At 38.9% G+C, this 14315-nt stretch overlaps 1 protein-coding gene across 2 annotated transcripts in view; it reads left to right on the top strand.

Annotated features, from left to right (window-relative positions):
* Positions 1–254: 254 nt before the first annotated feature.
* The window catches only part of LMBRD1 (LMBR1 domain containing 1), a 66330-nt gene continuing 52269 nt past the window's right edge, over positions 255–14315 (top strand). The window contains exons 1-4 of one of the 2 annotated variants that reach the window (XM_064707332.1): positions 255–380; positions 852–1028; positions 9432–9492; positions 13949–14046. In XM_064707332.1, coding sequence (XP_064563402.1) covers positions 321–380; positions 852–1028; positions 9432–9492; positions 13949–14046 — 396 coding nt within the window. In that variant the 5' untranslated portion in view covers positions 255–320. The remainder of the gene's footprint in view (positions 381–851; positions 1029–9431; positions 9493–13948; positions 14047–14315) is intronic. The other variant, XM_064707333.1, reaches the window with a different exon arrangement.

Here is a 14315-nt window from a genome sequence, read left to right as displayed (position 1 = left end):
CCAGGACGGAAGGACAGGAAACCCTTCTCGGGAGCAAGAGGTGAGGACAGCTCTTCACCACTCCGATTCCCCCTTCCTGCCCCCCGATAGCTGCCCTCTACCACGGGACGGGGCCGGGGAACTCCCGACTCCGGTCGCTTCTGCTCTCGGAGCAGCGCCGCTCTCCCGTCAGCAGCGCGCGCGGGAGAGGGACAGCAGGCGGGGCGGGCGGGGGAGCGTGACGTCACGCGGCGTGGGGCGGTTGCCGCGGTGACGCGAGCCCGCCCCGCTTTAAGCGCCGCCTCGGCGGGGCGGCCGCGCTGCCGCTGACGGAAGTGAAGATGGCGGCGGCGGCGTCGGACCTGCTGACGGGATGGTGCCTCTTCGGCCTGGCGCTGCTGGTGAGAGGCGGCTCTCCCGCCCTGCGGCGGCCCCCTCACACATCCCCTCCCCTTCCCTGGGCCGGCTGCCGCTCCCTCTTCGGCCGCTCGCTGTTCCAGTGCTGGGCGTCCCGCCCGCTCTCCTCGCCCGTGCCCCTGGGGCTGCCCCGGCCGCGAGTGCTGCCCCGCGGGTGCCTCGGCGGTGGTGCCGCAGGGCAGAGCCCCGAGCTGGAGCGGGGGCTGCCTTGCCCCTCCGCCCGGCGAGCCGCGCTGTTTGTGTTGTCGCGTGTTCCGTGTGTGAGCGCTGGTGGCGTTGCTGAAGCTGCTCTTAAGGAAGAGTGACTTTTGTGTGGTCAGTATAACCCTGGTGCTGAGTGTTCAGGTAAAAGTGTGTGGATGCTATGCCAGGCATCCGTACAGGGTCTAACATCAGTACCTACTTGCGGACGTTGTTATTATACAACTCATAAGTGTTTTTCCCGTGTGTTTCAGGCGATTTTAATTTTCTGCTGGGTTTATGTGCGCAAGTATCAGAGTCGGCGGGAAAGCGAAGTGATTTCTACCATAACAGCAATTTTTGCCTTGGCCGTTGCTCTTATCACATCAGCACTCCTGCCAGTGGACATATTTTTGGTCTCATACATGAAAAACCAAAATGGTACATTTAAGGTATGGACTTTAAAAAATGTTAATTGCCTCTTCAAAACAAGCACTTGTGTTGCAAAAGGATGCTCCTGGGTTGTGAAAGTGTTTGGAACCAGTGCTAATACCTGTTTTAGTGACTTGACTTTTCTCAAAGCTGGGTACTGGTACTGTGCATAAAACACTCATATCTGGTATTTGAACTGGATTTTGACTTCTCTTTTCTTCTATGTTTTTGACTTCTATGTTTTCTCAGATATTCTGCTTATTTCCAAGTGCTTGTTCCTTCTGTTGTGCATTAGAGTGAATGTACTGTCCTGAAGATATAAACAAATTGCTTAAGGGTTGCTTTTTAGTGCCTCATGATGGGGCATTATAGAATAAAACTTGTTGCACTTTTGGTCAAAAATAGATTGTATAGCCCCTTTGTAACTTAGGATTATTTTAATTGTCCTTTTTAGTTAGCAAAAAAATTTAGTGCTGGAACATTTAAAGATTTATAGAGATTTACTGTGGTAATCTACCTGCAATGTAAAGCCTGAATTAACAAGCATTTTGAAAGCTGCAGGAACCCTTGGCAGAGGAGAATGCTGTAGTATCTCTTTTTGGCTGATAAAGCCTTAACTGAACTCCTGCATTTATAAACTGTAGGGGGTTGCTGTGCAAAATGAGTTCCTAATGAGATGAGTACTTGCTGTCATCTGCTCTAAGTATTTCTGTAAGAGATCTTCCCAATGCTTCAAGTATTGCTTGAATTTTCAAGCAGAATTCTTGAAGATATTGACCCAGTGTCTTTGTGAGGACGTTGTGAGTAACAAGAGGTTGAACTAGAGCATGTAGCTAACTTCAATAATAACTCACTTGGGTTTGGAGCTTAACTGGATCTCTTGTAAAAGTTATGATCCTGAAACAAGTGATAGAGTGGGAGAAAGGGAAATGCCTGCTCACCAGATTGTACTGCTTTCCAGCCTTACTTCCAAAGGAAGATACAGGGCTTGCCCAATCTGTGTAATGCTTCAAAACTAGCTTGCAGCTCATACAGTGCTTTTGGTTGGTGCTTATGTAAATGCAAGTTATGAGAAGCCTTTAGAATTGAGCTGTGATGTGTTTTTTGTCATCTTTATTGCTCATGGTGAATACAGAATAAATTAAGGTGTTACTCAATGCTATTCAGAAAAGTTTGTGTTTTCAGGCCTTGCTTGTTTGGAATTAAAGACATTCTAGATGATGGAAGAGATCTTGCACATATCAGGGTTCTAGCAATTCAATGAAAATAGTAATCTTAAATACATTGAGCTTGACTATCTAGAGAAATAACCATGGTGCAACTAGGTCCAGCTGAAAAAATACACATCTACTGGGGACTAAGCAGAATTCTGTGCTGCAAAGGACACATTTTGCTAATGTGTATTTTGCTTGATAAGAAACAAACCTGTGAGAACAGGTCATCAAAGGTGATCATGCAGTCACTACAATTTTTTACTTAAGGAAAACTACTTATAATACTGTTTTTTGTGGGCTAGAATTCCTTGTTAATGGACACATGTTGTGATATGGTGAGGTGGGTAGGTGCTATTTATAAATTCTACTTAGAGCAAGCATTCATGCTTGTGGTGAACACTTTTTTTGTAAAGTACTTTTTTGTCTATGCTTTTGAGGCTTCTTTGTTCTGCTTAGTTCCTGATGTTGGTAGGTACTTCTTATGGCTTGTTAAAATACAATTGCTCCATACTGCCTTAAAGAAGCATTCTTCTGTGGCTTTTAAGTCTCAGCTGAATTGAGTTTCTAGCTTTGCAGAAATAACATTAGATCTACTGACATTAATGCATTTGATCCAAACACAGGTGTTGAAATTATGGTATAGAAATATTAATGTGGCCTTCTAAGTTGAGTGAATCTGAAATCAGTCAGAACCCACAAACCCATAGGTAAACTCAGCTTTATTGATTTGGTAATTCCAGTTCAAGGGGTAATGATGTGGGAGGCTGATAACATCTTAAAATGGGGCACATGTGTCCTGCACTGGGAGTGGTGATCCTGATGGTCCCTTCCAATTCAGTATTTTCTATGATTCTGTGGTCTTCATTAATTGTTAAAGCTTTTAAACTGTTCTCAGTAACATGTGCTTCTTTCCTGCCATTGCTTTGCAAGTGAGATAGACTGAATTGTGTTTGGAATATTTCCTGAAGATTACTGGCCTTTCTCTGGACCATTCTTCCAAATCCAACACTTCCAACACCCTATAAATGATGCTGGGTTCTGAAGGACTTGCTCTGGCAAGAAACCTTCGTTGCTTTGGATGGGCAGAGTGAATTAATTCTTTAATCTTCTCAGTGACTTTTTGAGGGAGATCCAGGTAGCAGCTGTGGATAATATTCTCTGTAGATAAATTAGTAGTTCATCAAAAAACTCCAACAGGATAATTTCAGAGCTGATGCCAAAAGAGTAGTGGCAGTTATCCAGATTCTAAATAAAAAATTCTTCTTCTGTGTGTATGCTTTTCCTCTATGTCCCAGCTGTAATTCCTGGTATCAGTGGTAAGAGTCATGAGAAACAAGGGTGCTCAACTTGAAAGAGGTACTATGTGTGAACTTCCAGTTCACTTTTGATGTATCTGACCGTGCTGTCAACTTGTGGATACAGCTGAAGGTTTACAAGATGAATAAGCTTGTAAACCTGGGGAGAATCACATTACACTAACAGCAGAGGTTAAATTGAAGGCTTTGATGGTTCCAAGTTCTGATTGGGAATTGTGTGTGTGTCCTGTGACAAGGGAAGGTGGTGTGTCCTGGCTACAAAGATTGGCTGAACTGTAATACCCAAGCAGAGTATCTTTTTCTGAAATTTATGAATATTATGCTGCTTTCTGGAAGAATTCACTTTAAAGTGTTGTGTAGCCCTTTTCCATCATGTGTTCTGAAGTGCCTTCCTTGACAAGATCTGTATGCTGTGCCTTAGTCAGCCTTTGTTAACTTGTAGTTTTGTTCATTTCAACAGGACTGTTAAGATACTCTTTATACATCTTTCAATTACTACAAGTCATGGTTTATGGTGAAATTGGCTTGTAGTATTTAGCACATAATGGTGTATCTCACCACATTTTGAGACTTAACAAATATTATTTTAAAGTTTTTATACTGCGTGAATTGAGCAGCTTTGGTACTGACAAGTTTTGCGCAGTAGTTACACAGTAGAATTCACTGCAACACCTTTTTTGGAGGGTAGGATTACTTTGATTCCTAGTACTGTTAAGTAGGAAAGGAGTATTTTGGTTTAATACTAATGAAAACTTGAGTATTACCTTGTAAGTGAAGTCCTGATAATGCTCAGCAGCAGCATTTCAGCTCAAAGGTTTCGACTGTGAGCACTGTCAGTGCTTTAGATTGTTTCAAAGGATTTCAAATGCACCCAGTTGCGTCTGATCTGTTTGATCTGAAAACTTGTTGGGCTTGCAACAAGCACACAGGAACAGAAAACCTTGCCATAGCTTAAAAGCATAATATTTTTGCTGGAACCCAAGTTCTCTGGGTCTGACCTACAAGTCTCATAAATATTTAAAGCATAGCTGATGCTGTCTTGCAGCAGGAAGACTGCTTGAAAAAAGGATGTTCCCTCTTCTGTCTCTTTTCCCACTGTTCTTGCAGAAGGCAGAGAAGGTAATGAAACCTTTCATTTCCTTTTTGAACTGTATGAATTCTTGCTAGTGTATGAAGTTAAAAGCCAGTGGCTTCTTTCAGTCTGATTAAGACTGAATGTGTCGCAAACTCTGGGTGTCTGTGTGAGCTGTTAAAAGCCAGTGGTCCTCTTAATGATTCAGAGAGTAGTCTGCTTGATGGGAGGTACTTTTTGTAGACCATTTAAGGTTTTTTGCATCTTACTAGAGTGAGAGGGGATCAAGTCATTATGTAGATGCTCAGAAAACAAAACTGCTAGAAATGTCTAGGGTTTTTAGTTTTAGAAAGATGCTAATTGTGAAGTTATTATTGACTGAGACCATGCCTCCTTCCCGAGTAAGAATTACTGTCGCAGTTGAGGTGGTCAGGACACAAAGCAGAGACCACAAGCAGTCTCAGTTGGCAACACTTTATTTGTGAACATGGCTCATCTTTTATGCACTTTCCAGTTGTTTACCCTTATTCTACCTTAACTATTGGCCACAATAAGTCAATACCATGCTATTGGTGAAAAGTTATAATGACTCCACCTAACTTTCTAAAAATGCTTCGTCCAGCTGCAGAGTGCTCTTATCTTTCTTCTCTCGATCTCCTTGGTTACAGCCTTGGAGAAAGCTCCTTGTCAGCTTCTTTCTTCTCGCTTCTTCTCACTCCTTTAGCTAACAGGCCCGCTGTTAGCCCCTTCCACAAATTACTACTTATGAAGCAATAATTCTTGGCTAAAATTTTGTTGCTAGGCAGATGAGGCTGAGATGTGCATGTTTCTGGATGCTGCTTTCCATCTGGCAGTCAAAATCCTGGCACTGTCCCATTTTTGAGGTAACAGGCTGGAAAATCTGAGATCTGGGTATGAAATTTCCTCATATCTAACCATGCTGTGACTCAGTCTCCAGTCTTTCGTACTGCATCTTCCTTTTGTTGCCTAGGCTTTGGGAGAGGCTAATCAGAAGAATGAGTGCTTCATCTGTATTTGATGAAACATCACAAATACTGAGACCTGTAATGTTGCATAATTTTAAGCTCTGTTAAGGGATGTTTGTAGAGAATGGGAGCTAGCTTCCCTCGGTACTCATGAAAGTCTTACAGGGTGCAGCAGGGACAGTAAAAATGTCAAAATTAATGGGGACAAAAGAATGAAATTCATGGCTGTTCCTCACCAAAAATGGTGCAAAGTCAGATTAACTTGCAATGGTTTTATCTGTGGAAGTTATCTGTAGAGTTTGAATAGTACTGTTCTGTTAAAATATGTTAACATGAGTCACTAACTGGACAGAGTTGCTGGAGAGAGACTCTGCTCAATGATTAATGCAGGAGCAAGTGTTCTTTGTAACTAATTTTCCATTAATATAATTATAAAATTAATCTTCTAAGGGAGCTTTGCTTTGGCTCTAGCATTTAGGTAAACTTAGTGTCTTAAGATGCTTTTTTGTATCTTTACTTACATAACATTTTATGAGCATATGTACTTTTTATATTCGTTTTTAACATGACCCACATTACAAAATACTTGAGCATAATAGTTTAATATGGGTCATTATGCTCATTGCACATATTGCAATTTGTAGTTTCCCTTGTCTCTCAGTGCAATGCATTGGTACAGGTGTTTTAAAGGTGGTATGTGTTTGCTGGACTGCATGGAACAAAATGAAGTACAGCACAACAGTGTGGAATGCCTGAATTCTGCAGGTCCTTAGAGAATTTGTGGTCCCATTTTGACATCTTAAACTGTTTGTTGAAGGCAGTATAAATTTTCACCTCCCTAATCTATTGTGCTTCTAAACCATTCACTGTATATACTGTAAGCTTGGGTTGTAATGAATGGAAAAGAAAAAGACTAGATCTAGGAGGCTGCTCAGATGAGTTCTCAGCTGAGTCCTGGATATGCTAGTTGAGTTAATTCCTGTACCTAGCAGCTTAGTGTGTCACCAGAGATGTTAAGACTGTTGGAGCTCTGATACTGATTAGGTAGCAGTGCTTGCTTTTGACAAGACAGTGCTGCTGTCAGTAGCCTTTGAAATTGTTCAGATGGACTGGTTACTGCCTTTGAGCTGCTGATGGTGTGTGCATACAGATAATCTGCCAGTTGGAATTAAGCATTTTGCTTTGTGGTTTGTTTAAATATGGGGCTTCAGCTGCTGACTGAAAGCTGACATAATAATTATGATATACCATTAAATTGGCTTGCATTACGTATTCTTCTTGTGCAGAGTAATGCAAAGTTGGTACTCTGAGGCACATGTAAGTAGTGGTGAAATGCACACATGTGCAATTTGAGCTTGTTTGGTGTAGTATAGCAGCTCACTATTGTACTATGGTGTAGTGTGTGTTTCCTAGTATACTACTCTGGTCCTGTGCATCTTAATTTGGAAAACAAAATGAAAAGCAACTGCAATGTTTAAAGTTCTTCATCTGTATTGTGTTGAAAATGCTTCTCTGTAGCTGAAGGAGAAGCAGTTCTTGGGCAGCTAAGCCTTTTTGTATTTCCTTTACTAGCTACCTCTTCTGTACAATGGCTGTGTCTCTTAAACTCTCTTAAACTTTGGGTCTCACTGTTGCTTTTCTTGCTTGTTCTTGGTTTTTGTAGTTTTAAATGTCTCCATTGCTCACAGGAGAGACCTTTTTTCTGATAGCTACTTGGAATCAAGTAATGCAAACTGTCCAGTTCAGTCTTGATTTTCCCTTAGCCTTGATTAAAGTAAGCATTTTCTTAATATTTAACATGAGGCAATTTAAATATTCTGTATCTGTTCTTTTCTTATTGTAGTCAAATTCTTTTGTGGTTTATTTTAATACAAACGCCTAGAAATTTCTTTTTTAAAATGCTGTTGGGTGTGAGCCTGGCAGTCTTCAAAGACTGAGCTTATTGTGTACCTGACAGATACTTCAGGTGTTGCTTCTGCCCCTTCTGCTATAATATTTTTCATCTCATTTTTTTGCTGATTAGATGTCAAAATGGATGTGTATTTTTCTACTCAAATTCCAGCTGGATGATAATCTAATTTAGTTCATACAGTGAATTTTAAAAGCTTAATGTAAACTGATCTACTGGAAGTCTTAGTATAGTAAGAAAAAGGAAGCTGGTGCTGATTTTCTGAGATTCGAAAAAATGTTCATGGTATGTCATCAAGCCCGTATTCCAGTTGACTTTATGCAGTTCTGAGGGAACTGAAAAACCAAATGCCAAAGTGCCTTTATGTCTTAGGGGAGCAATGTTTAAGTAGTGTGCTCATTTGCATTTTCATGTCTCCCTGTTAATGTGTGTGTCTTTACAGCTAAAAGGGATTGACCTTACTGGTTTGAAGAAAGCCCTTTTTCACTTCTGTATGCAGGCTTTGGCAGTACTGGATATTTTTTTTTTTTTCACCAATTCAGTTATGTTGGTGTGTTCTCTAGCTTTTAAAGAATTTTGCTTGTGGATAACTACTTTCTTGCTCTTGACCACATGTAGATTGGATCCCACAAAACTAAAACAATTCTGAGATATGTTTAACCTGTATGGGCAGCATTGGACCATTTTATTCAACCCCTGAGTTTCTGTCAAGGATTGTCATAAAATATTTAGCTTCCTTAAACCAATAGTTTTTCTCTTGGAGGAGAGGGAGTGGGCACAAGAACTTGATTTCATCCATCTGGCTGACTGCAGTTTCCAACATAGTTAAGAGTTGTATTTTCACTTTCTTTGTTTCTATTCTCCAGATCATTCCCTGGGACTGAGTAGTGCAGTTACTTTTGCTCTTGTTGAAATAAGGGATATAAGTGCTCTTGGAATTTGACTTGTAAAATTAGATATTGCTAAGTTGTATATTCATGTAATTCAAGTCTTTTTCAAACAAAAAAGTGAAGTCTTGTACTTCTGAAAAGGGAGATGATAGCTTAAACTGATGTAATAACTAACAAAAGTAAAAGTTAATGAATTATATATAACTGAGCATGATAAAAACTTCTTTCATATTCTTATGTCTAAGTATTGTTGCATCTGTATATGCAAATTTTAAAGCCATTCCATAATGGAGATATTGTGTACATTGTGTACTTTGTCCAACTGTGTGGCCATGTGGCCCATTTTTGTGGCCTTGTTTTAACAAGAAAGCAATTTAAACAAGGCCACAAAAATGGTCAGAGTTGTGGAACACCTCTCCTGTGAAGACAGTCTGAAAGAGTTGGGGTTGTTCAGTGTGGAGAGAAGTTTCTGTGGGGCTGTTGTTGCAGCCTTTCAATATAGAGAGAGCTCATAAGAAAGATGTAGATAGTTTTGACCAGGGCCTGTGGACACAGAAGAAAATGTAACAGCTTTAAACTGAGGGTGTGGATTCAGCTATAAAGAAGAAATGTATGGTGAGGTTGATGGTTCTCTGGAACAGCATTCCCAGAGGAGTTGGGGAGGCCCATCACCAGAAGCATTCCAAGGTCAGGTTGAATGGGGCTTTGAGCAGCCTGGTGTTCCTGCTCATGGCAGGATGGATGGACTAGGTGATGTTTGATGTCCCTTTCAACCCAGATCGTTCTATGATTATCTTATAAAGATACTGTGGAAATTAGCAGAACATTTGTGGGAGCTGCCAAAACTGCTTAATGATCCTTTGAGTCTATAACCCTCCTTTTGTGAAACTGTCCTATGCTTATTCCTGTTTGCCCAGTGGTTTTCACTGTTGCTAGCACTCTAGCATGGAATTCTTTATTTTTGTTTAGTGGTTGATTCTAATGTAGTCTTCTTTTATTACATTTGCTAATAAATGCTTCTATCCTTTATTGCTAGGTCTGGGCTGATGCTAATGTTTCAAGGCAAATTGAAGACACTGTACTTTATGGATATTACAGTAAGTATTTTAGCTTTTTTTTTGCAAGTAATAGGACCTTCAAGTGAAGTATTGAAGTTTTTAGAGGTCGTATTGGGTTATCCCTTTTTGGTTAAACATGAGTCTTATACTTAGTGCTCTTCAGAGAATATTTTTTGTCTTCAAAAGTCCCCTAAAAATGCAAATATACTGAAGCCAGTTCATGAAAAGGCTAATGGTTGCTGTTGTGTCATCTGTGGTTCACATGTTTCCTGTGTGAGTATTTAGTGGTCCCTTAAGGGAAACTCGTGGTTTTGCTGTAGCTTTTATGGCACTTGACATATGCAGCAGTGTGAAACTCATCTACCATGTAGAAAGTTCATGCAACCATGAGTGCAACACTTATAAGTGTTCAGATTCAGCAGCTACTGTGTTCCAAGTAGCAGTTACTGTGCAGGAGCATAAAGGAATTAATTCAAAAGTGGTAATCCTAAATAGAACTGATATTTTAAAAAATGACTGAAATAAAATAACTGTTCACCAAACCTCTGCATAGTCTTATATCAGTCCTTATGAAACTTATGAGAAGTTTTACTACTACTGGATATATGTAGTGGGTGTAGAAATGTGCTCAGCACAGTTTGAGTAAAATGCTTGTTTCAGTTAATGGTGCAAGCTCTGAGGTGGTTGCCTGCTTTTGGTCACATTTCCAAAGACTTGAAGTTTTCTTTTAGATTATTGTGTTCTTTTGAAAATATTTTTTAGTTCAGGAGATGATTTAAAATAGTGGACTTAGTTCATTAAATTAGATTAATTATTGCCTACCAGTGATAGTAACAAACTAGAATTGGCTTCGCTCAGCATAAAAATGAATAATGTCAAAAGTGGTAAGAAGACTTCTGTTTTCACAAAATAACTTTTAACACTGAGATTCTTCACTTTATAATAGTGGAATTGGTATGTATTTTATTTATTTTCTTTGTAGTTTACCAGTCTTGTTTAATAGACGAAATATTTCACAACTCAGAAGATGGAATAATCTTCAAGCTCTTCTGTGGTCTGTTTGCTGTAGATTTGTGAAATGATTGATTGATGAATTTCTGTGAGGTGTTTTGGGCTAGCTGAATGTTTTGGTAAATCTTGAACTAATTTTAAAAAAAGATATTAACTTAAATTTGTTTTTGGCCTTTCTGGACAGATCTACTTGAAATACTGTAGGAAAATGTCTTATTTCATAGCATATCCTCCAGATGGTGGTAGAGATTTAAACATGGTTTTAAAATTTTTTTCTCTTGCTATCTTAATTTGAGTAGATACACTTTTTCAAAACTGGTTTTATAACTAGAGCTATGTTGAAGTGAGCAATAATAGTAACTTGTTTTTCGGAGGTCTCCAAAAATCATATATAAAAACACAATGCCTCTCCTACATCATCTAGTGCCCTGCTGCTGTTGCTCAGCATAGTGCCATAACAGCTGAGAAGGAGAAAGTTAAGCAACTCTTCCATTGGAATGCTATTCAGCTTTTTTTTGCTATCTTCCTAGGAAAGTATTTGGTAGTGTTTTTGGTTTTTTTTGGTTTTTTTTTAACAGACAGGATGAGCAGAAGTGAAGTACCCTTTTGTACTTAGAACATGAATACCAGTATTTTCTTGTGTCTCCTGAAAATGGAGAATAACTATATAGTTACTACTTGACTTGTGTAGTTGTATTAACAGTTGTATTGACAATTTATGGTATTAATAAATGGTGGGCTTAGGTCATTGTCCTTCAATCGAAGTCACTTGTAATTGTAGCAAGAATGTGGAGACTGGGATTTAGCTGATGTTTTAGAATATTAGTCATTACTTTGCTACTTGCATTGCTTTTTACTGATAAAGCTGTAACCTAACATAGAAAAGCCTTTTTAGTTCTTTGAGTAGGTGTTAGCCCCCATGAAAAGTGTTCTGTTTCTCATTCCCACCTGGTTTCTTGACTAGACTGATACAAAAGTAGAAGGAGTTTGTATTTGCAGAATGATAAGTGAGGTACCTCTCAGAGTGAAGCTTGAAATAACTGTATCTTGAAGTGGGATTTCAGCAGCCTAAAAGCTTTTCTTAGGAAATCAGTCTAATAATTGCTTTGAAGCCATAGTGGCTTAGTGTGTTACTATTTCTAACCCCAAATGTAATAGAACATGCCTCACAGTACTTTAGTGATTGAACAATGATCAATGGTTGGCAAATGCTCTAAAAAAGCATGTCAGTTTGTGTGGAAGGAAAACTCTCTTGCAGAAAGTCTTGTAATTGAAAACTGTCCAACACAGTTTGCTTTGTATCCCAAAGAATGAGGTTGAAACAACTGGCAGTAACCTGGAGGTGTGTTGTGTAGCTCTTCCTCTGGTGAGTAAGTACTACCTGTTGGAGTCACCTCGATGTCCAGTGTCCTTTGATGAAATTTTGAGTATGGTGACAGGGTGGTATTGGTAGATTCTAATCTGCTTATGAGATAGACCAAGATCTTGACCTACATGTGTTAGGTGAATCCCTGCTACAGTGTGACAAGGCCTGTATGCTAAATTTTATGGGATCTCTTCATGTGTGCTTTGAGGTGTATGCTAAACTTGAGATTTTCCATTTTCTTTTTGAGTCAGCAAAAGTCTGATGATTCCTAGGTTAAAATTTGAGTAAGAATTTATCCAAAAGGGTAAGTGGTATTACTTGGATGATTTTTACATGGAGTTTTTTTCTGCTTACTGCAAGTGTTTGATAAGTCATTGACACAAGATTTTGGGCTTCTGGGAACTAAGTGCAAATCAAATATGACTTCATATTTTCATGGTCTAGTTCTAGGAAAAGCTATTCTCAATACTCTGAGAGATCTGTAGCTGTGCTTGACAAATACTGTGGAGTTGATCTACAGAAACACTTTCCTAAATAGGGTAACGTTTCTGAGAGCAATGTGCTAGAACATAAATGGAAAGTCACACTTATTCACAATATTGAAGTAGTATGACTGCTGTAGAATGCCTAGGAAGGCTTCTTTTTCAAATTTGAGTTTTCAAGGTGTTATATAGCACTGAATTTGCTCTTGGCAAATGTAGGAGTTCATGAACTAACTGAGAACTTGTTTCTCTTCTTGCATTGCCATACTGAATACACCAAGCAGTAGATACCTTTAACACTTTGAAATATTTTTCCAAAGAATGAGTTCTGTTTAGATATAATTAGAGATTCGTATTTAGATTCTAGGTGTTGAAACTTGTTTGGCTTCTATACCAGCTTCAGGAAAAAAGGCTAAGATAGATTTCTTTGGGGCATGTGGGCACTGTGAGGAGTGCACCAGCCAAGATAAGAGGTCACAAACTTAAGTTGGGAATGAATGTGTTCATGGAAAGGTGTTAATTACATTTATATGTATATGTGGAAAGGTGTTAGCCGTGCAAAATGGGGCAAAGATGAAAAATAGACAAACATTACAGGACTTTTGTGGTCCTGAGTACTTTTATTTCTTCTTCAAAGGTGCAATTTTGTGCTGGCACAAGCAGTCTTGGTTGTGTAGCAGTTCTGACATTTTGAAGTCTTAGTAAATTATTCTAGGATACTTTTCTTGTGGGGTGCAAATACTGTAACATACTGCTTTCACAGTTTTTAGTTTCCTAATGGACTTCTGCCATGCTCATAGTATAAGATAATGTGGAGTATTAAAAGGTTTTCCTAAATGATCATGTTCTAAAGCATGTTCAGCTTATAATACAGACAGCTGAAGATTTAAACTTCAAGCTGTCTACCTGAAGTTGGTCTTTTAGCCACTGGCTAATCAATCTAATTGATTTTGACGAGCTGTCTTAGTGTCTTCAAAACTTGACAGTATTTGTAAAGACATGTGTTAAACCTTTTACTTTCTTATGATCACCTGTGCATCAAAGTGACATGACGGAAGGACTGGTTAGTTTAGTGGCTACACAGTTAAATATCTGTTGCAATCTCCAATTAGTCCTCTTAAAAAGGGAGCATGAAGTGATGATACTGCACTGCTGCAGCTTGTTTTGTGTTGTTAATTGAGGTCAGTAACAGCCATGTCTTTCATCCGTGATGTACTTATGTTAATAGGAGAATCTGGTACAGAGTCCAGTGATCAAAATACCTTTAAATTAATTTCATTTGATATACAGTTTTTTGAACAATAATTGGGTGGCTTAGCTTGCTTTTATTCACTATGCTTTAAGCTAATGTGCTAGTATTGTATATCACTTGCATACAGTTGATTACTTCTAGTCTTTTGTTATTGCTGAATTGAAGGTAGATCTGAAATCCTTAGTCTGAAAGGGTTCACTTTAAAGTTTTTTGGAGTTCACAAAATGGTAATAGTTTGTATGCTGGCTAGTGGCTTTGACTTTTCAATGCTTGAAATTAAGAGCTCGAATGAGAGGAAATGAATGTTTTACTCTTTCCTTTGAATTACTGTGTGGTAAATGAAGTGCCAATGTAACTGTCTCTTAATTTAATTCTTCCTCCTAGCTCTGTACTCGATCATTCTGTTCTGTGTCTTTCTGTGGATTCCCTTTGTCTATTTCTACTATGAGGAGAAGGAAGAAGATGATGGCAACACATGCTCAGTAAGTTTACTCTAGTGAATGCACCAAGCAAAGAAAAGGCAAATGAATATTGCCAAAACAGGAAAGCAACAATGATTTTTTAATTTACAAATGGTATTAACATTGTGATATTTAAGTCTAGTACTATAGTTCCATAAAAATCCTGGAGCAGTTCTTAGTAAGACATAGTCTGGCATTGTCTGGTCTAAGCACTGTGGTCTCACATGAAATGAAACTTTAGTGAGATAAGTAATTAACGTCTTTATTTTCGTGAAGTCTTTAAACTTTCT

The sequence above is a fragment of the Zonotrichia leucophrys genome, chromosome 3, assembly GCF_028769735.1.
Source record: "Zonotrichia leucophrys gambelii isolate GWCS_2022_RI chromosome 3, RI_Zleu_2.0, whole genome shotgun sequence".
Lineage (NCBI taxonomy): Eukaryota > Metazoa > Chordata > Aves > Passeriformes > Passerellidae > Zonotrichia > Zonotrichia leucophrys.
This window is presented reverse-complemented; position numbering and strand designations above follow the sequence as displayed.